The 26,858-nt window shown below is 39.9% G+C and overlaps 1 protein-coding gene and 1 long non-coding RNA gene across 13 annotated transcripts in view; one reads left to right on the forward strand and one right to left on the reverse strand.

Annotated features, from left to right (window-relative positions):
• The window catches only part of BRD4 (bromodomain containing 4), a 69,783-nt gene that overhangs the window by 36,024 nt on the left and 6,901 nt on the right, over window positions 1-26,858 (forward strand). For 4 of the 5 annotated variants that reach the window (XM_079965902.1, XM_079965905.1, XM_079965904.1 and 1 more), the window contains exons 7-15: window positions 3,827-4,189; window positions 7,894-8,022; window positions 8,472-8,681; window positions 9,563-9,762; window positions 11,354-11,655; window positions 12,603-12,713; window positions 23,899-23,951; window positions 24,943-25,267; window positions 26,180-26,713. In XM_079965902.1, the coding sequence (XP_079822028.1) occupies window positions 3,827-4,189; window positions 7,894-8,022; window positions 8,472-8,681; window positions 9,563-9,762; window positions 11,354-11,655; window positions 12,603-12,713; window positions 23,899-23,951; window positions 24,943-25,267; window positions 26,180-26,713 (2,227 nt within the window). The remainder of the gene's footprint in view (window positions 1-3,826; window positions 4,190-7,893; window positions 8,023-8,471; window positions 8,682-9,562; window positions 9,763-11,353; window positions 11,656-12,602; window positions 12,714-23,898; window positions 23,952-24,942; window positions 25,268-26,179; window positions 26,714-26,858) is intronic. The other variant, XM_079965906.1, reaches the window with a different exon arrangement.
• The window catches only part of LOC307210412, a 37,276-nt gene continuing 18,219 nt past the window's right edge, over window positions 7,802-26,858 (reverse strand). The window contains exons 3-7 of one of the 8 annotated variants that reach the window (XR_013835971.1): window positions 18,103-18,206; window positions 16,551-16,722; window positions 13,471-13,636; window positions 11,660-11,717; window positions 7,802-8,016 (exon numbers count right to left, since the gene is read on the reverse strand). This is a non-coding gene — a long non-coding RNA (uncharacterized lncRNA). Of the gene's footprint in view, window positions 8,017-8,713; window positions 8,884-11,659; window positions 11,718-13,470; window positions 13,637-16,550; window positions 16,723-18,102; window positions 18,207-26,858 lie in introns of all 8 variants that reach the window. The other 7 variants (XR_013835967.1, XR_013835968.1, XR_013835969.1 and 4 more) reach the window with 7 other exon arrangements.

Below are 26,858 nucleotides of genomic sequence, written 5' to 3' on the forward strand. Positions count from 1 at the left end.
TTCCTGGTATCTCTAGGTAGGGCTGGGAAAGACTCTTTTTTAAAAATTTAATTTGTTTAATCATTTTTTCAATACAAAAAGAGACATAAAACAAAAACCATAATAACAATAATAACACAATTTGACAATTCAGATTTGAATACAGTGATATACCTATGACTACACCTTTTAAAACAATATTTTCCCACCTCTCTCTCCTCCCCCTACTTCCCACCACCATCCGCCTTACCGCTTAAATATTAGTTCCAGATTTCTTCATATTTATCCATTCTTATTTTGTGTCGACATGCAATTCGTTTGTATGTAGCTAATCTGTCCATATTATCATGTGCTCAATGAAATCTTTTTGCGGCTCTTCCAATTCATCAAAATAAGTTTTTTTGCTTCTAATATAGCATGATACATCCATTTATTTATTTTTTGACCCCTTGAAATCTCCCATGTTTCCAGAATATAATTTAGAATTAAATTCAGTTCCTCTAAATAACAATTTCTTTTTATTACTCTTGCTATAAATATCCTCACCTCACACCAAAATGATCTTATCAGGCAGTTAATCAACATATGTACTAAGTTCGCCTTTTTACTCCCACATCTTCAGCAGTTGTCTGCACTTGTTATTTTCTTCTGGTATAGTTTTTCTGGAGTCCAGTGGACTCTGAATATTATTTTCTGTTGAATAAGTCTTAATCTTAGATCCATAGAGGCCATTTCTGTTGATTTTATACTTGACTCCCATATATCATTTGTTATCTGTAGCCCTAACTCTTCACTCCACTTTTGTCTTATCATATTCTAAATCATATTTCTTCCTGTTGAGTAGGGTTTTATATAGTGCAAGTGTAGAGTTTTTGTTTTTGTTGCAGAGATTAAATCTTGTAGTAGCGTGGGTGTTTCCAATGCTGCTATAGAATCAGGGCCAAACTGCCTTTCCAACATATGTTTCAATTGGATGTATTGCCATTGTGTTTCACTGGTTAATCCATACTTTACTTGGGAAAAGACTCTTGACAGAAACCCCGGACAGCCTCTGCCAGACAGTGTGGACAATTCTTGGCTAGATTGTCCAATAGTATGACTCCTATGTTCCTAAATGGAGGCATGAATAATTGTCAGTGCTGGGCTGGATGAATCATTGTACTGACTTGGTAAAAGAGAAAACTTATATTATTATATATCTTTTTCTTAAAGTTGATTCCCCCTTCCCCCCAATAGTGTACCCATGCTGAGAGTCACTTCACAAATCTCATTTTACACAAACTAGTAATTGCAATTGGCTGGGCATTTCTGCTACGTGTGCACATTCTTAAAATTGTATGTTTCCTGTATAAAGCATGAAGGAGCCTTGAGCTTTCCCTGGAAATAAAGTGGTTGAAATGTCCTCTGCCACCTTCCTAGAACATCTTTTAAAAATCTTTGAGAGAAATGTGTAACTGTGCAGTCTCACTGTCCCAGGTAAGTCAGCTTGAGCTAAGTAATGCGACACCCATGAACCAGGTGCAATATGTACTCCCTCAGGCGGAAGCCATGTTTTGTACCATGAGGAACTGAAAAGCAACAGAGAGAAAAGCAAAAGTGGTGTAAAGTCCGATTAATACAGCCACTAGATGATGTATTTGATGGCTAAATGTAGACGTTAGTGGTTAGCACAGGTTTTTATATTGGTGTGGTCGTTGCATGGGAAATTGCCCCTCTTTAGTGTGATACAGTTTTAGCCTCTCCAGTGCAAATTCTTAGATATTTGATTCCTATCATTGGTCAGGTCAGTACTGAGGTTTGACCCTTGTTTTTCACCTCTCTCTTTTACATGGAGCTTGCAAGTGAAAACCAGATCTTCCTACTACAGATAACAATTACAACATTTCTAAATGTACTTATTAGGGAATAAGCTCTATTGAGCACAGTAGGACTTACTTCTGAGTAAACTTGGATAGGATTGTGGTGAGTGTTTTGTAAAGGTAGATATAGGTAACGTGATTTTTAGACAACTATGCTTTTCTCAGTTTCAAAACGGGGTATTCAAAATTTTCATCTTGAACAGCACCATTCCAAACAGCATTCAAGTGAAATGAACCTGTAATGAATTCAATTCTCAAAATGTGATGTTTTCATGTCATCAGTTCAGAAACTCTTATCATGTAAACTTAGTACTATTGGGGAGGAAATTAAAACATTCATTTTAAGTGGGCAGCATAAGCTGTCTGTTTAATGTAGCACTTTAGAGTGTTTGCATTGTTTCACATGCATTATCTAAGTCAGGGGTCCTCAAACTATGGTCAAATCCAGCTCGCCTGGGTCCCAAACCCAGCCCACCTGGCCATTGCAGAACCCACCTCCGTCTTAATTTTTCTAGTTCTGACTTCGGGCGCAGCTGGAGGGCCTAGTAAGTGGGGCGCCGCTGGGCAGCAAAGGACGAGTCCTTCCCAAGAGAGGGACTCCAGCAGGGGTTCTCGTTCCTTCCCCGCCCCAGAGACAGGCTCTTCTTGGCGTGCCTTTCCCCCTCTTGCCCCTCTGAAATCTCTTAGGGGCGGGAAGCAAGAGGCGGCTGCCCTGGACCCAGCTGCAGCTCCCTTAGTTCCCACTCGCAGGCGCGGCCAGCCTTGAGTCATGTGCAATTAACGCTTCCCCACGTTCCTCTTGGACTCTGTGTCTCCCTGCCTTGTGAGTGCTATGGGGGAGGCTCCTCGGAGGAAGCGGACGAAACCCATCAGTGCACAGGTTTCTCCCTTTGCTGCCCCTCCCGGGCGTTTGTGTGGGAAGAGGTGTGCATGGACAGACCTGTTCTGTAACAATCCTGCCTCCTTTGTTTTCCCTGTTTTTTTGTGCACTACAAATAAAATATGTGCAGTGTGTATAGGAATTCGTTCATATTTTTTTCAAACTATAGTCCGGCCTCCAACAGTGTCTGAGGGACAGTGAACTGGCCCCCTGTTTAAAAAGTTTGAACAAGGTATTACGACCCCCTAATTACAGATGAGAAGCAGAGACTAAGGTGCAAGTGTGAGGAATCTTGTTCAGCCCAAGGGCTGCATTCCTCATGAGCAATCTTTTGGGGGCCATATGGTGGTGGTGGTAGATGGGGCCAAGGAAAAGGTGGGCATAGCAACAGACATGACTCTAAACTCTGTATAATGGGCTGCATTCCAGCCAAAAGCTTCCACGCACACATGTTGTCCTTCCAGGCAAGCATAGTCCAAGGACATTCCACACAAACAAAAGCTGACAAGGGTGCAGAGTAAGTCCAGTGAGGAGGCGTGGCCTGGGAAAGTCCCACAGTCCAGATAGAGAGGCCAGGAGGGCCTTACGTTCCCCGCACCTCACGTAATAGCTTAAGGCCACCTAGTGAATTTATGGCTAAGACAAAGATTTGAACCAGGGGCTTCATGGCACACAGCTACACTGCTGGTCCCCATATTTCACTACACTGGATATTAAGATTTTTATGTGATTTTTAACTGTTTCTCTTTTTCCTGTAAACTTGATACTTACGTTGAATTATATACTTGGCCTAACTATAGTTAAGCAGACATATTTTCTAGAAATCAAAAGTGAGGCAAGGGTTAAGAGCTACCTTTGAGAGACGACTCTACATGTTCTTTTCTCTTCGTTTTTCTTTAGCTTTTATTTTATTGTATCATAAAAAGCTTTATTAAAATCTTATGGGGAAAAGTGAACCTTTTCCAATGCCATTTTTGTGGGAAGTGTTTGTGATGGTGTTTTCCCCTTCTTATGCGGAGTATTTACTCAGTTGTGAGGATTTCACTTGATCCTATCTAGCCAATACAAGTAACAGAAGGCTACATAGAGTGTCTGCTTGCTTTTGCAGACAAAAAAAGGTGTGAAGAGGAAAGCAGACACTACAACTCCAACAACAATAGACCCGGTTCATGAGTCCTCATCACTGCCCACAGAACCCAAGGCTGCCAAGACAGGTCCACGAAGAGAAAGCCGACCAGTGAAGCCGCCTAAGAAGGATGTTCCAGACTCTCAGCAGCATGTAGTAGAGAAGAGTAGCAGTAACAAAGTGTCAGAGCAATTAAAATATTGTAGTGGCATCATAAAAGAGATGTTTGCTAAGAAGCATGCTGCCTACGCCTGGCCCTTCTACAAACCTGTGGATGTGGAAGCACTTGGGCTTCATGATTACCGTGATATCATTAAGCATCCCATGGATCTGAGCACAATTAAAGTAAGTGTAGTTTTAAGCTGTGCATGTAGTCTTCTCTGAAAGCCAATACCCACACATCTATACACCTTGTAAGTTATGAAGGAACTGTACCTGTGTTTGCTTGTGCAAGCATGTGCTTGTTTACTGTGTAACTTTAAAATGTTGCTAGACTCCCAGCTCCCATCATCCCTAACCCTTGGCTTTGCTGGTTGAGACTGACAGCAGTTTGATTCCATTAATATCTGGAATGTAAGGGAGTATCATCTGTTTATATTATTCTCTGTGGATAGGGAGGCTTGATTTCTGATTTTGTAGTTCCTCTGGTTTAGACAAGTATTCTTGGCCCTTTTGTCCAGTTACAGTATTTTCAGCTTAATTTCCACTAGAAGGGAGGGTTTGATTTTGGTCGTTGGATGCAAAAACAACTATGTATGCTGGTCTGTGAAAAATCTAGGTGCAGTTAAATGCACAAATCTTGATCAACCTTGGGATATCTACAGAGGCTGCAAAAAATAGCAGTGAAAGTGACTAGCTTTTCTTCTTCCTCTTCAGCAAGTCCAAAGTACTATCTTTACTGTGGAGGTGACACTAGAAAGTGATTAAGAAACCATTGGCGGTTTTCATCTTTCAGTGAAAGAGCTTCTCCCTATAGTCAGACTTCTCAGCTTCACCATAAATAGGTTATTCATTTCATATCAATTTCAGTCCCACCATGAAGGGACTTCTCCTATTTGTAGCCTTTGCTCAGAGCTAGTATGCTGCTACCATAGGACTTTCCAGAACCAGCAGCAAATGTGCAAGCAATTGTACTACCAGGGTGGAGCTGGGGGACAGTTTTCTTAACAGGGAGAGCACAGATGCTCAGAAGGTGTTCCAGAGCTCACCATCAATTAATATATAAAGTCATGGGGTAGCACAGTGGGAAAGCTATGTAGTTAGAAATCAACAAAATAGGTTTTGTACACCTGTTAGTGCAGAAAATAATGGCAGCTTTCTTGATGGAATAGAAAATGGAAAAGTAGAAAGATGATTAGGAGATGATGCCTCACTAATGAGTTGAAAGGCTGAATAGGATTTAAAGCTGTATAGGACTCTGATGACACATGTTCAGTATTAATACATAATGATAAGACTTGGTACAAAATGTTGCCATGTAGAATGCTCCTTTTTAGGGTTCAAGCCATGCTTTCTATGATATAGCACAACTATATCATAGCACAACTGTGTGTATCTGAAGAAGTGTGCATGCACACGAAAGCTCATACCAAGAACTAACTTAGTTGGTCTTTAAGGTGCTACTGGAAGGAATTTTTTTATTTTGCTTTGACTATGGCAGACCAACACGGCTACCTATCTGTAACTGGAACTATGGTAAAGTAGTCACCATCCCCATCTAATGGGTATACCACATTGTCACATACTCAAAGGGTACGTACCAAGGCAAGTATGGGTCAAGTCCAAAAGCAGAAACTACAAGTCTGAATAGCCATAGGCATGTAATGTGATGAAATACAGGTAGATGGTTGGATTTTAAGTATTAGAGGGCCAGAAGCAGAATTAAATGGTCAAAGCCAGAGAGTCAGTTTCTGAAGGATAATATAGGTGATGCACAGGAGTTTGTCCTTAGCAGAGTTGCTCAGACTGGAGCCATACACAAAGTCCTATTTAATACCAGTAGCACTATTATTGGCTTCCAAGCTCAGCTATTTCATCTGCAGTTTCTCTTTCTGATGCTGTCAGGGTAACACTGCAGCAACTAAGTTTGGCAGTCATTTCATCCGTAAGAATTGGGGGGGGGGGTTCGTTTTGGTTACTCCACTGACCATTGGCTGTGCTACTTATATAGAAATTAATACAGGAAGAAATTATTCTGGCTTTTTCTTTGTCAGGTTCAGCTTAGGGCTATGGAGTTCCTAGTTGGTCACCTTGTCTGTGCCTAAGGCTTTGCTGTGTGGAAGTGGGGAATGAGGATGAACTACAGAGAAGTAAACATTTTCTGTTTTTGTAAACCAGGCTTCTTGTCAGAGCTACAGGTCTGCTTTTAAACGTAATTATTAAGACAGATTTGATGTGGAGAGGGGGAATAAATTAATTGAATCTTGTTAATAATTTTGGGCAGAAAGGATAGGTAGGTGGAGGAATAAAGGGAAAAGAGGATGGATTGATGCAAAAGAGTTTCTTCATAAGTTAGACTTCCAGGGGGTGGTAGGGAAACACCAACATGGTCAAGAGTGCACTGGCTGGCTGTATTAATGTGGCTATCCCATATATCAGAGACATTGTGAAACAAATTTCCCCAAGATGCCATGTGTAGTTTTATTTGTCAAATGTGCTGTGTTCGTATCAGGGCTAGTGCAAGAGATTGCATCACCCAAGCTGCTGTTGCCCATTCTCTTCATTGCTGTGCTGGCTATAGCACCTCTCCCGCCCCCACTGGCTTTCTGTCTGTTTGTTTTGCTGCTACTTCAGGATGTATTGATCTGATATACAGTGGTACCTCGGGTTACATACACTTCAGGTTACCTACGCTTCAGATTACAGACTCCGCTAATCCAGAAATAGTACCTCGGGTTAAGAACTTTGCTTCAGGATGAGAACAGAAATCGTGCTCCAGCGGCGCGGCAGCAGTGGAAAGCCCCATTAGCTAAAGTGGTGCTTCAGGTTAAGAACAGTTTCAGGTTAAGAACGGACCTCCGGAACAAATTAAGTACTTAACCCGAGGTACCACTGTACAGACATTCACTTGTGATTACATTATGTTGTGGCGCCAACAAGGCTTCCACCTCTTACCTCCTTCCTCCCTGCCTAGTTCTAGGAAGGTCCTGGAGGGATCCCTACCTCCGACCAATGAATCTGAGATTGGGGTGGGGGACCATGAAAACACATGTGCTGCTTAATGATACTAAAAATGGAATCAGGGAGCTTAAAGTTACTGCAACTCCCTCCAGTCTTAGGCATTATTAGCTGCCACCGCAAACCATGGCAGCACATGTACTTTCATGGCTACTCTGCCCAAAATGCTTTGCTCTGAGAGATGGAACTCCGCCCCCCTCCATTAGTCTTTCCTGGAGGGAGGAGGGAGCTTCAGCGAACAGGCAGCAGCAGGGCCAGCCAAGAGAGGTAAGCAGTGGGCTTCAGGTGGTGTAATTTGCAGTTGCCTCAGTTTGCCTAGTCACTAATGGAAGGGCCAACCCAGATTTTCATTGACCTCCCCTTATAGTGGTAACATCCATCTTATTAGCATAGTAAAGAACTTAACATGCAGCTGTGGTGCAAGTACTATTCAAGTAATCTACTCCTGTAGGTGAAGAAAGATGAGATCTTACTCTATTTCTTATCCCTATTTGTTTCTTGCAATAGCTGCCCCTTATTACTTAAAAAATTTCTATGTTTCTGCAGTAAGAATGCCAACATTCTATGAATTGCTTTTTAGACTTCTTTCCAGAATGGGCAAATACCTTTCAAGGATCTACTGTCCTATAATAGATTGCTCCCCACAACATTGAGTGTTCTGAGAAATTTCAGAGCAATGTAAACAGTAGTTTACTGCACACATCTCTAAAGTATAACCATTGCCTGTAATAAATCTTGCTGTAGCTTCCTTGTGCATATACCCACAGACAGACACGTGACAGAAGTGCAAAATATTGGTTTCATTGTTCCATATTCTTCATGTATTGTATTTGAAATATTAATGGCAGAATTTTATTTTTTTACATTTGTAGTCGAAACTGGAGAACCGGGATTATAGAGATGCTCAGGAATTTGCAGCTGATGTCAGATTGATGTTTTCCAATTGTTACAAGTATAATCCTCCTGATCATGAGGTGGTTGCTATGGCACGGAAACTGCAGGTAAAGAAAATATTTCTTTAAAATTAAGTTCTGTATTAAAATGTTACTTTTTAAGAGTTCAACAAAATCTAATTATCAGAAGAAAATACTGAAATATTAAACTAACATAAAACATGCAATTATAAGCACCAAATATATACATTACTCTAGGCAAAAAATATATCTGTAAAATATGCGTACACCATTTATGTTTCAGTAGGGTCTTGGACATGAGGCCTAGTTTTGAGAAAAGCTCAAAACCTGGTTGACAAACTTTGTGGGGAAAGAGGAGGAATGTGATTCTATTGAGTCTTCTGGCTTGTATCCACTGAGCATGGTATCCTACTGGACTGCCTCTCTGCATTTGGAACAAGGGATACCACTGGTGATTCCACTTTGGGGGAAGTAGTATCCTAAAGGTGGTTGCCGAGTGGGGATTAATGTATATATTGCTTATTGTATTTCTCCAGGATGTATTCGAGATGCGTTTTGCTAAAATGCCAGATGAGCCTGAAGAACCTGTGATTCCAGCTTCCTCTCCAGTAGTGGTGCAGCCTCCACCCAAAGTGCCCCCACCTTCATCCAGTGATAGCAGCAGTGACAGCTCCTCTGATAGTGACAGTTCATCTGATGATTCTGAAGAAGAACGAGCTCAGCGGCTAGCAGAGCTCCAGGAACAGGTAGTCTATTTATGCCTCTGAATCTGCATCACCTTTGGTCCACTTAACTGCAGTTTTCAGGTTTGGAGTAAGGATCTGTTCAGTTCACTGTATACCCAACCATGTGCAAAGTCTTGGTCTTCTGGCCCACATTGGAGTTCATTATTTTACAAGCCTGCAACTTGAGACTTCAAAGGAGGAAGAGAACCCAAAGTTCTCAGATCTGTAGCAGGTGAGAAGGGAGAAAAGTGAACATATGTTCTTTATAGCCAGTTGTCATGAGCTTTTTATCCCAGGACTTACAATTTTACGTAAAAGAATCAGGCAGAGTTTACTTTCACACATTCCTCTTGAATGTACTATTGAATTATAGTGTGAAAAGAGACTGGAATCACTTGGGGTCTATAATTTTTGAGTGGCCTGTTTGACTGAGTCTTCCTCCCAACTTTGGAGCTAGAAAGCTGCTGGAACAATCTCTGCCCACCTTTCTAGCTTCCAAGTTGAAAGGCAGGATTGGTTGCTGACTATGGACAGCACCACACTTGGCTTTGTGAGTGAAATTGTTGAAGCCTGAGAGTCACACTCTTTGCACTGTTGATATGATGTGAGGAGAGAAGAAGCATGGGCTAAAGGAGAATCTTGACCTTCCATGGCTGTCTTAATTGCTTTAGCAACTAGAGTTAAACACTTCCTTGTTTCTTCCTTTCCTGCTCAATAGACAATATTGCTCATGTAGAATGGGTGATCTTGATAACATTACACACAAAACTCTTAGTAAAAAAAGCAGTTAGATGGGCACCAAAGTAAGCAGAGGGATCAACACCCCCCCTTTTTTTTGCAAGGGGAGATTAAAATGAAGAGATCAGAACAAAATTGTATTGATCTTTATGTCCACTCCTTAGCTTAAAGCAGTGCATGAGCAGTTGGCTGCCCTGTCCCAGCCACAGCAGAACAAACCAAAGAAGAAGGAGAAAGACAAGAAAGAAAAGAAAAAGGAGAAGCACAAAAAGAAAGAAGAAGTAGAAGAGAATAAAAAAAATAAAACCAAGGATCCACCACCTAAGAAGGCCAAGAAAAATAATGGCAGTAACAGTAACTCAAGGTCAGCCTTCTGTGTTCAAATCTTTAGTTTATTTGATTTGTTTGGACTGAAGAACAGGTGTGTTGTCAGGATTAAGGCAAAACTTCCAATACTTCAAATATCTAAAACCTCTAGTTGAATTCACATTATTTTCAACCATATAGTATTATGAAAGTAAAACTCTAGTTATACAGCACTACCATTTATTTGAGCTTTCTTGGCTTTTAGGAAAACTAAGTATGTACAGGATTTGGTTTTAGCAGATCCTTTACCTGATACAAAGGCTTACTTCAGCAGTCTCCAGTTTGCGCTCTAGATTTTGAGGAGCAATTGAGGACTTTTTGCATGTTAGAAAACCTTAGTATCAGTAAAATCATTTCAAGCAGTCCTTGAACAGGCTGCTGTGTTGGGAAATTGTAATTATGAGGCTGTATCTAACTAAGTTGTGCTTGAGTACACATTGAAATTAATCTACCTAATTTAGTTATGTCCATTAATTTCTATGGGCCTATTTCTGTGGATCTATTCTGAGCATTACAAACATTGGATGCAACCCATGATTTATATTGATATATTTGTTTTATATAAGGCTTATATTTTAAGATGCAGAGATCATCACCCAGTGAGAATTGCATGCCTTTCTGTTTTAGAGTGAAGACATAAATTTCTCTAAACTGGCTCCTGGAGTTTTGTCAAATGTGTGTGTTCACTGTGGAATAGGACTACGTTTTTTTAAAAAACCAGAAACAAAGTTTAGGTTTAAATATAATTAACAGTTAGCTTTTTAAAAAAATAATAATAATGTTGAGCTGCCAAATGCTATGAGGAGCAAATGGAAGTATAGAGAGTAAATAGGCGTAGAGCAAATTCTGTCCCACTGAGTGGTTCTTTTGGGTCTCTGTGCAGTCCCATTCATAGGGTTTTGCACCTGCACAGAGCCCACTCCAGGAACATTCTGGACCTCAAGGCAGGGAGCTGGCATAAATGCCAGTCTGGATATCTATCAGGTGATGACCTAATTTCTATACTAAGTTTAAGTCATCTCCTTAATGTGCTGTGGCACCTTCAAGAGTGTAGTCTCTATTGCAAATATAGCACATCATTATCTATGCTATTCCTCCCTTACCCACTTTCATAACAAACTAAAATTGTATTTGCATTCTGCAAATACGAGTTGCTCCCCTGTGATTTTCTTCTTCTTTTGCTATATGTCATTTTATATGTACTGTTATTTTGCTGAAACAGTAATGCTTTGCATTTATATAGCCCCCTTAGTATTCAGTGATTTTCATATATATTATCTTGGTAATCCTTACATTAACTCTGGAAAAGAGGTCATTATTGTTTCCAAATTGCAAGTGGGTTGAGGGTATGAGATGATGGCTTGTCTAAGGCCACCTAGTAAGGCTGTATAACTAAGGTAAGATTTGAACTGTAAAGTTATTGACTTTCAGCTTAGATTATTAGGCATTTAACTATACCAGATTTCAGAATATAGTAGACAATGCTAACAAATTGCAAACATAATTAACAACACACTTTAGAATAGCATTTTGCTGTCTGTCTAAAATCATTGTTTTGTAAAATAATGCATTAATAATTGTTCTTTAAGTAGTAAGAAGGAGCCTGTGACTCTGAAGAACACCAAGCCACCTCCTGCTTATGAGTCTGAGGAGGAGGAGAAATGTAAACCAATGTCTTACGAAGAAAAGAGACAGTTGAGCCTGGACATTAACAAACTCCCTGGCGAAAAACTAGGCCGGGTTGTCCATATCATCCAGTCAAGAGAACCCACACTGAAAAACTCCAATCCTGATGAGATTGAAATTGACTTTGAGACATTAAAGGCGTCCACATTGCGGGAGCTGGAAAGATATGTAACATCTTGTTTACGGAAAAAGAGGAAACCTCAAGGTACCTTTCAAGCTCAGAGCAGTTGTGTTACATTCCAGCGCTGTGTATTAAATCTCTTGCCACTGTATAGAGAGATGGGGGAACATATTAGTATTCAGGCACTATAAACTCATGCAAGGAAAAAGCATCCCTCATTCCGGAGTTGCAGCCATTCCAGCAAATGATGGATTAGATTAATAATAAAGAACAGATCTATTAGATGTTATCACTGGACTTTCTTGATGGCCTATGATACAGGCCATTGAATCATAGTGTTCCTCAGTTTATAACTATATTACAAATATTTTCTCTTTAAACAGCTATAAAAACATACCATATTTCTATTTTATGCCATTGTAGCCTGTTTTAACCGTTTTGTAAAACTTATGAATGTTCTATTTATTATGAAACTGTTCACCACAACCAGACACAAAAACTTTTTTTTAGTTGCAGAACCAAAGCAATGAACCAAGGCTCTATGATGCTTCTCCATTGCTGGAAATTATTAAAAGTTTTTGTATTAATAATTGACTATTTTCGCATACACATTGTTCAAAGGAAGGACAAACTTTCTAAAAGAGGTGCACAGCAGAAAATAAATGCATTTTGAAGTAGTTATTACTATTTGAGAAATCTGACAGTTTTTAAAAGGTTTCCTTTTTTGTATCTAGAGTCCCATTAATTCTGCGTTGTTTTTAAAGGACTATATAACAAGGCAGATTTTTCTTCTACATGTTTTATGTTGAAGCCTTGGAAAGAAAAAGGACAGCATGGCAGCACATTCTCCCTGCCCTTTTGAAAATATTGCTTCATTTAGCCCAATTAAAAACGTATCAGTATGCACAAATCTTCCACAGGGAAAAGAGTAGCAAGGCCATAGTGTTTAAGGGGAATACTGCATAGCACAAGAATGGGTTCTGGATTATATTCTTATCCAATGACAATATTGTGCTATTATCTTGTTGCAGCAGAGAAATTGGATGTAATTGCTGGTTCCTCTAAAATGAAGGGGTTCTCCTCCTCAGAGTCTGAGAGCACCAGTGAGTCCAGCTCCTCCGACAGTGAAGATTCAGAAACAGGTTAGATGCAGATTATTTATAGACTCAGTCCTATACCTGTTTCCTGTATAAATAAATATGTTTTTAGTATGGCTTCGTCTTCTTAATTTTTATTTTTTATTTTTTGGTCTTTGTAAAGCAGTATATACAGTATATTTTCTGTATACGAAGCTTACCCAGTTTGGATCCAACGTTATAAAGAGGGTATCACATCTGATTGCTTCAAAATGCACTGAACAATGCTTTATTAATTTAGGATAGCAGAGCCACTTTATAATTCGTGCTACGGTACCATTTTATGTGTCTGATGGTTCAGATTCACAGCTTTAAAAAAAGAATATTTTCTAAACTGGCTTCTCATCTAATAGAGAGTAAGATACACTTTTATTAGTGAACGTTCAGTCAGCTTGCCAGAAGGTAGATACAGTGTATGATCATGTATTGGAAAGATGGCACTGAGAAGTTATTGGGAAAAAATAGACTGAATGCAGGGCAATCATCGTACTGAAAAGCTTTGTTATTTCTGATTAACATTGCCTCAGTATATTTTTGCTGTTAACTTTGAGAGCTCTTACAGGTTTCATTTGATACTCCTCATGTGACCCTAAAGTTGTTGTTTTTTTATTTGAATGATGCACTTAGATTCATGCTAACAATCAATATTTTAAAATTAATAAGTATGGCAGAATAAAACTCTGTGCACTCTTTGCATTAGACCTGCAGTTCTCGCATGAACTGCAAAAGCATTTTACAGTAAGTTCTTCAAAGATTGACTTACCTTAAGGTTTTATTCATCAAAGCCATAGGCTGGATCCAGACATTGGATTCAGCAGTGGGTTCCTTCCGGTGGAGAGCAGGGAGGTGATTTTTGTCAATTACATCCTTCTCACTGTAATCCCCAGTGCCACTTGCCTATGGAATTGTGTGAGATGTGGTGCTGGGGACTGCAGGGGAAGGTGTAATCATATTTTAGGATAGGCTTGCACATTAGTGTGCTGAGGGTGGGTGGGGGAAAATTGACATTTTCAATTAGTATAAGCAGTAATAGTTTCACTGACCTTTTCCTATGTTTAAAATGGTAAATTGTGTTCAACTGAAGTTTTAGAAGACACTGTTCTGTGTCGCAAAAGAAGCTTCTATAGACTGCAAGAGGCCCATTCCTAGTATCTATATACATATGTGAAAAGGCTCTTGAGTTTGTTTAGAGATGGATGATGGTGATGATGATGATTCCTAGGGTGTATTTTCCCCCATGTTGGCAGGAATGATAGGAATTTGGCTATGCAGATAATAGGACAGCCAGATGCAAAAGAGGACAAAGGCTCCTTCCTGCATTTTTAACAACTGCATAGAAGGAATTCTAGTTGGTGTACCTTATCATGCAAGCTACACCTGCAGAACTTCTCTCTTCTGCAAAACTATTAAAGGTGCATGAGCTGTATTCTCTCTCGCATCTGGTTGCCCTAGCAGGTACTTTTCAGAAGATGCTTTTAAATTAAAAATTATTTTCAGATTTATTTGATCTTCCATGTTTTGTTTTTTACTCTGTTCCTTGGACTGTTTTGAATTTCAATAGCAAGCTTCTTTAAATGGCAATTAGACTAGGTTTTCTGTGAAACAAAAATGCTCTACCAGTTTATATGTGAGCAAGGTATTTTACAGTATAAGTTTGATTAAATACTTTGTTTGTGTTGTTCTTAAAACATAAATTTATATGATTTAAATGCTTTTCTTCATATTGATGAGAAATTGGTACTAGGAGATGTTCTCCAGCTCTTGATCAGCCCTAAAACAAAGGTCCCTGACTGGTAGAAGAAAAAGGTCTCATTTTAACTTGTACAGTTTGTTTTCTCGAAGCAAGTTTGATCTCATTAGAGTGAATTTAACTTAAGAATTCTCAGTGTTCATAGTAGACATAAGAGTAAATTGAGGTTTTCCCCCAGAACATTCATTTTAATGCTTTAAAAAACAAAAACAAGAGAGGCAGAAAGCTTGGTCTTCATTTTACTATCAGGTCACAAACCTTGCTAGCAATGCTTGTATACAAGAATGTATTTAGTTATCCAATCTGAATGATATTTATGCCTACCCAGCTGCCTAATAAGCATAATATATATGAATGACTCAGAAAAGAGTGGCATATTCCTGCTTTTCTCTCACCAGTTGTTAGATAATGCTTATAAAAACAAGTGGCATAAACTCTTTTAATTTAAAAAGCAGTTTGGGAATCTGGTGAAAGCATTTCAAAAAGCATCTATCTGTGATGTATACTTGGCATTTTCCCTCTGGGAGTCCCTTTAAAAAAAATATTGCAAAATTCCTGTTGCTTTTTAAACTCGGGGGATGTTAAAAAGTTTGGTGTTCTCTTGGACAAGTGCCAAGAAGAGGTGGGTATGTGCAGGTGCTACAGATACCATGACTAAAGCAGGCAGTAAAAAGAGGAACTTCTCCACAGTGGAACACAAATTATGGACATTCCATCCTAGATACATCTTCCCCGTTTTTATTTATTTGCAACAGTTTGACTCACTGTGTTGGTTGTTTTAATCTGCTATGGGTTGTTTTTTATAAGCAACCTTCAAGATGTCTATAGTGTGGGGGGCGGGGTTATCCTGGGATGCCTCCAGTGTATTACTTAATATTTTAATTCTGCCTGTTTTTATACATGTTTTAGTTAAAAACATTAACCATGCCTGAGGTAATAGAGTTCTACGTATGGGGAAACTCTGTCGTACTTTTAAAAGTTTGTAAAACTAACAATTGAGACCGTATACCAATTTCACATTAAAATATTGTAGCGCAAGGTTATTTCAGAAGTAACATCTGATTTTGAGGTTGAAGTCCACTTTAGGGGATTTAAGTTTAGTTTTGTAATGCATTGATTGCCCATACATGTTCTTTGTGCATGTTTGGTTATACGCAATATGTCATATACCAAGTATAAAAAGGAAGTTTGGATTGTGTCCAATTAAATCATTGCACAAACAGTATGACTTCTGTGACTACAAGTGAAACGCCCCCCCCCAAGCACTCCCAGTCAGCTCCAGGAGTTCCCCTGGGCCTTCAGAGCAGATTGGGAGGAGGGGGGGAGAGGGAAGGGAAGTTCCATTATTTTCATGGAAGTCATTTTGCATGTGCAGTGATTTAGTTGCATATAACCCATTGATTTCTTCCACAATCACCCAAATCAATAGAGCACTTTATACTTGGGGAGGGAAAGGGATTTAAAGTGTTGGGGAATCCCTGTTGCACAGAAAAATCATATAAGCCATAGGAAACAAATTTATCTAGTGGCATCAATTAGCCATCATTCATATAGGTGAATCCAACTAAACACATTTGGGATTTTTGCTGCATTAGAAAGGTTCAAAGAGTCTAATAATAAGATAGATCTTTCTTACCAATATTTGAATTGTTTTAAACTTTTACTTATAAGGCTTGTTAATTCTATCCAGCAGTGTTGCTCTGATGATGGTGTCTGTCAACAGAATAGGAAGGGGAGCAATGTTCATCAATTCTCCTTCCTTCTCTGCTGATCCTCTCTTCTGTCCAAAGGATTTCCCAACCCTCTGGGGCAGGTTTTGGGAAGGCAGTTGCAGAGATGGATCCAGAGTGTCCCATCTGCAGAAAGAACTGAGTGGGGAGGAGGCAGCTTATGCTGATTCCTCCTTCAGCCCCTGCCTCACCTCCTGTGCTGTTCTGGTAACGCTGTGGAGCAGCTTACAAGGGGCTGGCTGCAGGAGGGAGGAGAAATTTGCAAAACTTGCCTCATGCCCAGAGGGAACTCCACTCACAGGAACTCTAGGTCCCATAAAATATGTATGGTTTTAAATGAGATATAAAACTAGGCAATATTACCTTGGGTTTGATTGTTGTAAATGGCTTGTAGAGGTATCTTAACCTCTTGATCTGTGCTGCTGGTGACAGTTAGATGCCCATCTGCTGACCTTGCTGTCTCCACCCATGGAAAACTTAGCAAGTGGAAAGCTAGCACGGTGGTGGCCTCACTGGCGGTAGAAAGCATAGGGTCCTGAAATTGGGGGGGGGGGCAGAGTTGGCCATGGATCTGCTTAGATTCAAAGCTGCTTCATTTCTCTGAGAGGGACCTCATCTAGGCCCCTTACCCAAATCAGTCTGGAGCTGGCATAACTAACCCCTCGTTGTCAAAACAGAGCTATTGAAATAATTAAAGAACTTTCAATTTTAGCTGGACTTTGATATGTTGATGCTTTTTTATTTTTAGTGAATTCTTCTTTCTTCTTTTGTCTTGACTTGCAAACAATAGACTCTTGTTACATGAGCCTAGTTCTCAAGACCCAGCAGGTGAGGATCTAAGAGCAGGTTCAGACTTCAGGTGAAGAGTAGATTCAGTTGTGAATTCACCCTACGTGTTGTAAGTGGTCTCAGTCCACAAGAGAAGCAAACTTAACTATGAGGTACTTATGAGGTTTAGACTAGTGCTTATCTGAACCTGAGGAGGAAGAAGAAAGAGGATTGTATCCAAGTAAACTCTACTGAGAGTAGAGCTACTGAAATGATTAGATCTAAGTTAGTATGAACTTAGTTGGCTACAACCCAGAGTTTGCCCTGTCCTTGTAATTAGAGTATGTTCTTGCTTGAATGAGCCTTCAGTGTTCTTCAGTAGCATTTGATATCTTGGAATAAATTAGAGCACCTTCACCAAATGAATTTACAGTAATACTTTTAGTGTGACCCCATCTGACAGCTTTCTCAAAATTGCTTTTTAATTCTAGAACCTGTGCTACAGGAAATGAGAAACATTTCCAGTTAAATTTGTTGAACTGTGAAATTTTCAACAACAGATAAACTTCCAAATGTCATACATTGTGGCTGGCTAAATCTTAGCATATGGTAGACAAGTATCTTTTTGCCGTTTGCTTCTTTCTCATCAAGCTGCCTTTGATTTGGATTGAGTACAATATTAGTCCCTTTTACTGGTTGTCATGTAGCTTGTGGTCTGTTGCAGACTTTTTTCTGTGTCTGAACTCATGTGACTCCAGTTTCTTACATACATTTATGACCTCTCAGCATGTTACTTAAGAGTTATCTAGGCTGATGGAGACCTTTGCAAAAAAATTTAGATCCCTGTTTTGGTTTATACCCACAGAGTTGTTTGTTACATGAGAAGCCTCTTCTATGAGTAAACATTCTTATATGCTATGACCATGATCTAGAGGTATGTGCGCACTAGAGTTTTCTTGTCTGTTTCCCTTCCAACAGCTCCTTCTACTGAACCTCCTCCAAACTACTATTTTAAAACATCTTCCAATTTTAAAAAGCAGTTTAGTGGTTTGGCATGAAAGCTGCTGAAGGATTGGCTTTACTGGATGACAGCCAATATAAATTGGGTCGTCTGGTTTCATTCTGAATTGCCCCACTTTGATCATACCTCTCCTGGTAGTAGGAAGGTGGAAGCTCTCTTTTCATGCTGCAGGTTGGAGTAGGCTAGTAACCCTCATTTAGGAGGAGTGATATTTCGGGTAGGAAATCCTCCTTTAAAAAGAAAAAGTGTTTAATGTTAGTTTGCTGCTGCAAAGCTTCACAGATCTTTGTTGCATCTACAGAGCTTCTGTGTGAAAAAGGATTCGCTATTCTGATCCATATCAGGTACAGCTCTGCACATGTTCTGTGGAAGCCCATCTACATGGGAGCTCTGTTTGATAAGCAGCTGCTGGATTGTCTTCAAGATTATAACATAACCATTAGGTTATTTAATTTCAACAAGGGTACTTTATACTTACAGTCCTCTACACTTTCCCCCTACAAACCAGAATTTTTTAATTCTTAGAAACTAAGCACCAGCATTATAAATAGTTGTCTCAAAAGTATATTTTCAGTATGGTTGCATATATGCATACCTGAAGGCAGATCAAACAATATCTAAAATTTTAATCTTTTTTGTACTAATGACTTTTAATAGAATTATTCAGTGTACATACTGTCAATGGCAAGAAACACGTATGTATAATGTTGATCTAATCTAAGCTTTTAGGATTAGGGAGGCTACATATTGAAATGATTGCCTTTGTGCATACAACACTACAGCACAGTGCTTTCTAACATTTCAGTAAAGGTTCTTCATTTATAAAAACTATTCAGGGCTTTTGAAATATATTGTCTTTATTAGTATTGTTAAATTGTTTTTTCAATTTTGCATTTGTTTCTGTCATTTGTTTTTTAATTTTTCTGAAGGGATAGATACGATAAAGGCTTGATTTTTTTTATTGGAATGTATAAATGCATGTTTTTAGCAAAGCTGTAATTCTGCTTTCCCTTATGCACAAGTGTGAACTGTTCAAAGTGCATTTGATAACGAATTGACTGTCTGCTGTCATTTTTATTCAGCTGTTCAGTTATTTTACCTTTACAAATAATAATTTATCAGTAATTTATATAATCTGTTTTTCTATTTTATCTGCATGCTTATGATTTAACAATGATGTAATCACAATAATTTTAAAATAAGTTGTATAGTATCTCTATTTTTGTTCTAAAATAATAAAAATAAATAAAGAATTTGGTTTGCTACAGAAAATGTACCTGTTGTAAAATAACTAAAATTGTAGTTTTTAACCTGTCATTTCAAAATGGGGAAAATTACTTTTCACATTCTATACTAGTACCGGTCACTGTTGCTACTTCTCCTAAGGAAATCAAATAAACATATAAGATGACATATAAACTAGTTGGACCTTGATGCTTTTGAGAAAGCACTCACTAGCTTACCTGGAAAATAAAACAACTTTTCTTTTCTTTTTTTTTAACACACCAGGCTTATTTTACTGAAAATCCCTTGTAGGATCTGATGACCAAAATAGGACCTTCTCAATGAACTCTGATTTTCATTCTGCGGGACTGAAAAGTGCAAATGCCAAAGCCTCTCCAAACTACTCTGTGCATGTGTGAAAGACACTTCTGCACACACAAGGCAGGAAGTTTGACCATTTTTCTACCCTGCCCTACAAACTTTGGGGCCCCCTGAAAGCTATTCCAGAGGGTCCACTAGCCTTTGGGTGGAGCCCTTCAGCTTGTATGGGAGCTGCCACTGGAACAGGGGAGAAGATAAGCCCCCTTAGCACAAGCAGAAGCAACCATGTGATACTTGGAATGCTGGCCAAGGTCTATAGAGGAAGTTAATCAGGTTTTGTATACATGTGGGAAGTGGGGCTTTTGAATTACTTTATGGTCATTCTAACAATTTTAAATAAGCTGAAAACTCCATTAAAATTCAGAAAGTGCAGTTCATAAAGTGTGTTGTGTTTGGATGTTTTTGTATTATTTAAAATTAAGCATTATCTTACCTAGACAAGTGTGCTGTTATCAAAATATTTCAGTAACTATTCCAGTTGAAACAAAGAAAACCTTCACTTCTGCCTCTGCTTGTTCCTTATTTTGAATAGTGAAATGCTGATGGTACTACTTGATGATCCAGCTTCTTCTCACATATGTGACAGTGAACTTCACAGTATCTTGTGCACAGATTCATTAGTTTGTCACACATTTGTGTAATTCTACTGAAGGGTGTACTAAATATTTAAATCACAGCATGAAACACTGACACATAAAGTACCCATTAGACCCCCAGAAGAAAGCTGCATTTCAGGAATAGACAGCTGTCAAGTCACCAAGTGATCAGGCTGAAATGATGCCAGAAATAATTTAAATAACCATATCAGTTTTTTCAGGTTGCTTAAGTTGAATGCTTGCCCTTAACAATCTCCTTCTCCCCCCCCCCCCTTGTATTGTTTACACACACAGCTAAATTATATAGGAGTTGTAGAGTATGGGACCAAGAAAATAAAGCACAAAGAATATGCAGCTCATAACTTTGTATATTTAGACGTTAACTCTGCTTTATCAAACTAAGTTATGTTTTCCATATAAAAATAATCTCCCACTTTACAGGAATTAAATTGTCTGACCTGACAATTCATTTAAATAATGCCCTCATCCAAAAATGTATCAAAACCACTCTGAGGCCTAATTCATACATTATCTCAGGAGTATGTATGCGGCCAAAAATAATGTCATTTGAGTTTTCATGCAGTTGCAAAGTTAAAGCGTAAATAAATAAATACCTATGTCAGTACAGCGGCAGATATTTATCATGTAATCTTCTCATCTAGAAAAGTGCTATCACAAGCCCATAAAGCTTTGGCCACAGTAAACTGACTTAACAGCAACCATATTGCCGAAATAACATTTGAAATTAGTTTTAGAAGTATCTTACAATAGTGCAGTTAGATGGAGTATAATATAGACAGATGAGTGCAGTCAGCTCAAAGTACAAAAATATGCTGTGGAAATTTCATTATGACAGGCTTGTCATTGACTAAAAAGCTATTTAAAAAACCCAAGGTGGATTTCTGAGAAACTGAGCACTGAACAATATTTGCAAGCCAGGTTCAATGGATACCCCAACAAGGATTCTAGGTGGATTTGACAATGTGTTATACCTGTGATGTTATGGTAACTCCTAGGGCGATAAAAGAAGGCTGCTTCCTTATAGAAGCACCATATTGTCTATTCAGCTACATTTACACAAGCTCAATTCTGAAGGCCCAGGTCTTTTAAATTAAGGGCTGGAAAATCCTTGCTCCTGGTATGGGCTGTGTTTGCAAGCTTCACACTTGCATCCAGGCTTTCTCCACTGGAGCCCTTGGAAGCAACTACCTGTGTGGTTTGCACACTCAGGAAAGGTTTTTAAATTATTTCCTTAACTCATTCATTGATTAGCTCGTTCTTATAAGGAAGCTGATATTGCCACAGACAACTATAGAGAGATGCAAGCACAAATACAAACACAAGACATCAGCATCAAACCATAGCTATTTTGCCCCTTTTAGTCAGCTAACAATTCCTCATTTATTAAAATGGAATCCCAATATTTATAGTTCTTGTTAGAAATAGAATATTGTCTAATAATGGCACAAGAGGCCAGTGTTTTGCAGCAGATCACACATCTTCATATATGCATGTGTGCATCATTTACCCTTTATTCTTTCTGCTCCGTAGCAATGTGTAGCATGTGCTTTTTAGAACGTGCTAAGCACTGAGATGTTACGGTAAACTGAAAACTTGACATAGCACTGTCCAGTTTCTTAAACAGCTTTACTCTCAAGGTGTCACTTTTAAAAAAGAATTACAGTAGCTAATGTGATCTGTAGCTGGTGCCAACAAGCTGTCTTCTAGGGGTGGTTCTACCTATTTTTCATACTATTCACATTCTAACCTAAACCAAAGAGCTGCTGACTGCTAAGTTAATTGCTTCACAGGTAATTTGGCCAATAAACTGCTCTAAATCATTAAATTGCAACATGGAATTTCCCTCAAATTATGATTGCATGGAAAGTAGAAATCAGTAGCTGGCACAGTAAAGGTCTTTCTCTAATAAAACATCTGATACTTAGAAACCTTTTCGATCCTTGTAACCAAGTAGAGAAAGCTGAACAAGTTCCACTAACTGCTTTCCCTCCAAGATAACAAAGGGCCTGGTGGTAAACTTGTAGATTTTTCCCCAAGAAGGATAATATTGGTGCAACTGATAATAGTGGTAGAATAGTGATAAGAACGTGATACTTGTTGCTATTTGTGGGGAAGGCTATGTGGTTCTGTTTTAAGAGCAGTAAAGGGGTACTTCATATGCTGTCTTTATTAGGCTGTGGCTGGTGACAAGTTTTGAAAGGCACCTTAATTTTCCAGAGTAGTAGCCAACAAAGTCCCATTAGCACAAGGATTTCCATCTGCCCAGAGAGACTTGCTCTCCCCACAACACACCCCAAATCTGCTCTATAGAGTTGGGGGGAAATTCTAGAACAGGTTGTGGGTGTGAGGAGAGGGGGAGAGGCAGGGGTCTTTGTGCTATAGGACAACTTACTCTTTCCCAGATGGTGCGCTGTATCTAATTCTGATCTGTTCTTTAAGTTGGTAGATCTGAGCCAACTTCCTTTCAACAGAGACTGTTTGGGCTTTTTATAGAGACTAGGAAAACACTTTCCTTCACTGAAGTACCTTCTCCAGTTGTCTTTGTCCAGTTGTACACATGTGTGTCATAAGAAAGTCTCTCACACACTCACTTGCACCTATTGCCAGCATGCGAGGGATGAATCCTACCCAGATGGTTACCTTAGCTTTCTATTTTTTGTGAGATAGCCTTAAGTACCAAAAAGCCATCAAGCTGAAAAAGGCAGAGCATGGTCTTCGTGTGAGGACATTTCTGTAGCAATTTTACTATGTAATGCAAGCTTAACCGAATGTTGTAGTAAAAATCCTAGAGCAAACTGTTGCTCTGAGGCTACCTAGGAAACAAGCCTACATGGGATGGTAATGGCAGTTAATTCAATACAGTGGTACCTCGGGTTACATATGCTTCAGGTTACAGACTCCGCTAACCAAGAAATAGTACCTCGGGTTAAGAACTTTGCTTCAGGATAAGAACAGAAATCATGCTCTGGCAGCAGCGGGAGGCCCCATTAGCTAAAGTGGTGCTTCAGGTTAAGAACAGTTACAGGTTAAGAACAGACCTCCGGAATGAATTAAGTACTTAACCCGAGGTACCACTGCACAATAGTGAAGTGGCACAGGTGAGGCTGTGTTGCTCTCGGCTTCCCAATGCCAGTTGCTGAGAGGGGCAGGACAGCAGTGAGGCTACAGCATACCAAGCTCCCCATTCCCTTGCCCCTCCTCTCTTGGTAACTGGCAGTGATGTGCAGCATTGGGAAGCCAGGAGAGCAATGCAGCCCCACCCACACCCCTGGCCACAGCTGATTCAGCTGCTGCTATTATTTAGTAATGAAAGTACAGAGGAAAGCTGTAGTAAAATTTATGCAGGCAACTGAGTTGTTGGAGGAAGATGCTCACAAAAGTGAATTGCTAAGCCCAGGGGTTGCTTTCTTTCTCCTGAGTCTTTGACTCAACAGCTTGCATTGGTTGTAATGGCATCTTTGTAAAATAGAAGTGGTTAATTCATTGGGTTGTTCTAGGCATGTAAAGGGATAAAGAACATTTTTCTCTATGACATACATATGGGGGGGGGGGATCAGGCAGTTTTCTATGGATTCCAGAAATGACTTTTGCGCCTTTTGATTTGAATTTCATAGTCATAAAATAACTTATATTAAAGAGCATTACATATAAACAATGTTATGAAAAAGCACTGTAATTCTCTGTTGTTCTTTCCCCCCAGAAATGCCTCCAAAACTTAAGAAAAAAGGACATTCTGGACGAGAACAGAAGAAGGTACATTGTTGTATAGGGGAAGATACTTTAATGTTTCTCTGCTTGACATTATGTTAATTTATCACAAAGAAGCCCACTCCACGTCCAAGAGAATGGGCAAAGCTTTTATCATCTCAGCTCCTTAGACCTGTCTCACATGGGAAGGCAATACAGGATATGGAATCCTGCAATACAGAATATGGAGCCAGTAAGATTCATTCATCTAGGCCCCTAGCATTAATCAAGGTTTGGAATTTGTGAAAGATAGGGTCCAGAATGGACAAGGAATTATCACTGGGTCCAGCTCTCAGGTTTCCTCAGAGGCTTAATGTTTTTTTTCCAGTTGAAGAAGTAAGTGTTTGATATTGAGAAAGTGCAGCTCAAACAAGAGAAGCTGTTTAAAAAAAATTTAAATTGCCTTTTGAATATTTTTTTACTGAAATTCTTAGTATTTCAGTTAGTTCCGTTACATAAGTACAGTTTGGGAGCAAGAAGCTAAGTATTGAACTTACCTTGCTCTTTGCGCAGTGCTATCTTTCCTGGCAGAATACTTTTATAAATTTGCTGATTGCTGAAGCTAGCATTGAGTATGGGGCTGGGGCAACACTAAACTTCAAAAAAATACAGTGGGTTTTGTTTTTTTCTAAAAGAGTACTTTATTTGGTTGCATATTTTTCTTCCTAAGGCTCTGTGGTCTGCTATACTCTTATTAAGGTACACACTTCGCACAAGTGCATGTACGAAGTTTCAGCAACCAGTTTTTGTAAAAGCAAGCAACTTCGGGAGAAGATGTTTTTATGTGTATAATTGTCATGAAAGCTAACACATTTCCCACAGTTTTTCCACTGCAGCTCCCCTTCTCCACACTGTTTTTCTCCATCCTAGCGATTCAGTTGAGTGACTGCTGGGAAGGAGAAACTAGGGACAGGGCGGTCTAACGAAAGGGGTAGCACTCCCTCCCCGTTGTTTCCCATGCAGAAACTTGATTGTATACTCTGTTTCTTTCCTGCAGCATCACCATCACCACCATCAGCAGACGCAGCAGCAGCAGCAGCAACAGCAACAGCCACAGTTGCAACCACAGCAGCTGCCCCCACCACCTCCTTCAGCCCCTCAACAAGCAGCCCCTCCAGTCAAATCCTCTCCTCCAGCTTTTGTTCCAGTGCAGATCCCAGTTATGGAGCATCCGCTCCCAGGGAATATGTTTGACACTATTTCACATTTCACTCAACCGATTATACACCTTCCTCAGCCAGAAATGCCGCCCCATCTCCCTCAGCAGCCTGAGCACAGCACTCCTCCTCACTTGAATCAGCATACAGTAGTTTCTCCTCCAGGTGAGTGCTGTTTCTTGGATGTATAACAATGTGCACTGTAGTTTTTTAAGTTCCTCATAGGACATTATGGACATTTGAGCAATATTGCAGCCCAAGGCAGTACAAATCAAGGGGAAGTTTCTCTTGAAATCAGAGGGCTATTTTAGACATAACGTTCCTAGTTTGCTAAACCATGGGGTTGTATCCAGTGAAATCATTCAGTACGTTTCTGAGCACAATTCTGACCTTTAAAGCCCTAAAAATGGCCTTGGCCCAGAATACCTGAAGTAGCGTCTCCACCCGCATTGTTCAGCCCGGACACTGAGGTCCAGCTCCGAGGGCCTTCTCGGTAGTGGCGCCCACCCTGTGAAATGCCCTCCCTTCAGATGTCAAGGAGATAAATAATTACACAAATTTTAGAAGACATCTGAAGGCATCCCTGTATCAGGAGGTTTTAGCACTTGTTTTTAGATATGCTGTAAGCCACCCGGAGTGTGTGTGATCAGTGTGTGAAGGGGAGGAGGCATGGGATGGGGAATGTCATTCAGTCCCAGTTCTTGTTCCCAGCTTGCTAAACTGTGGTTTAGAAAGACTTGAACAGTGTATCAACACCGGGCCATAGTTGAAGAGTCAGGATTTTGAGTTTAGAGAGCTGGTTTTCTATGCCATAATGTGCAGGATCCTTTCTCAGTTGATCTCTTTTACACAGAAAAAGTTGTGTGGGTCTTTTATGTGTGTAGTGGTGGTAAAAAAAAAGAAGGTGATCTTCCACCTGAAACCTGTAGTAGTAGAATCCATTCTACTGTATCGGAGCTCAGCAACCTTATTCCCATTCAGCTGCATGCATAGACCTGACCTTAATCTGTGAGAATAATACAACTGTTTTCCGTGTCACAGTATTGATGTAATGTCTTCCTGCTTTCTCTTCCGCAGCTTTGCACAATGCTCTGCCTCAGCAACCCTCAAGACCTAGTAATCGAGCTGCAGCACTCCCCCCTAAACCTGCTCGGCCTCCCGCAGTGTCACCAGCTCTTAACCAGCAACCTATGCTTCCGCAGCCCCCACTTCCCCAGCCTCCCCAGGAGCTTTTAGAGGATGAAGAACCTCCTGCTCCTCACCACAACCTGCTGAGTAGTAGCCAGATGCAGCTGTACATTCAGCAGCTGCAGAAAGTGCAGCCACAGACTTCTCTCCTCCCTTCAGTGAAGGTCCAGTCGCAGCCTCCGCCATCCCTGCAACCACCCCCTCATGCTCCAGTGCAACAGATGCAGCATCAGCCACAGCAGAGGCCAGTACATATGCAACCAATGCAGTTCCCTCCCCATATCCCTCAGCCTCAGCCACCTCCGCAGCAGCACCTACTCCCACAGCAGCAACAGCCGCCGCCGCCACAGCCGTCAAAACCCCAGCAAGTCATCCAACACCACCCATCGCCGCGACATCACAAGCCAGATCCCTATTCAGCTGGTGAGTAATCTAACGTGAAAATAATAAACGCTTGAAACGTGGGGTGGGGGGGCGTGAATTGCTTTGCTTCCAAAATCTTCCACGCTTTACTGATGTTATTTATGATAAAATCAATGGAGGCTATCACACTACTTAAAAGTCATGA

The sequence above is a fragment of the Podarcis cretensis genome (assembly GCF_951804945.1).
Source record: "Podarcis cretensis genome assembly, chromosome: 2".
NCBI lineage: Eukaryota > Metazoa > Chordata > Lepidosauria > Squamata > Lacertidae > Podarcis > Podarcis cretensis.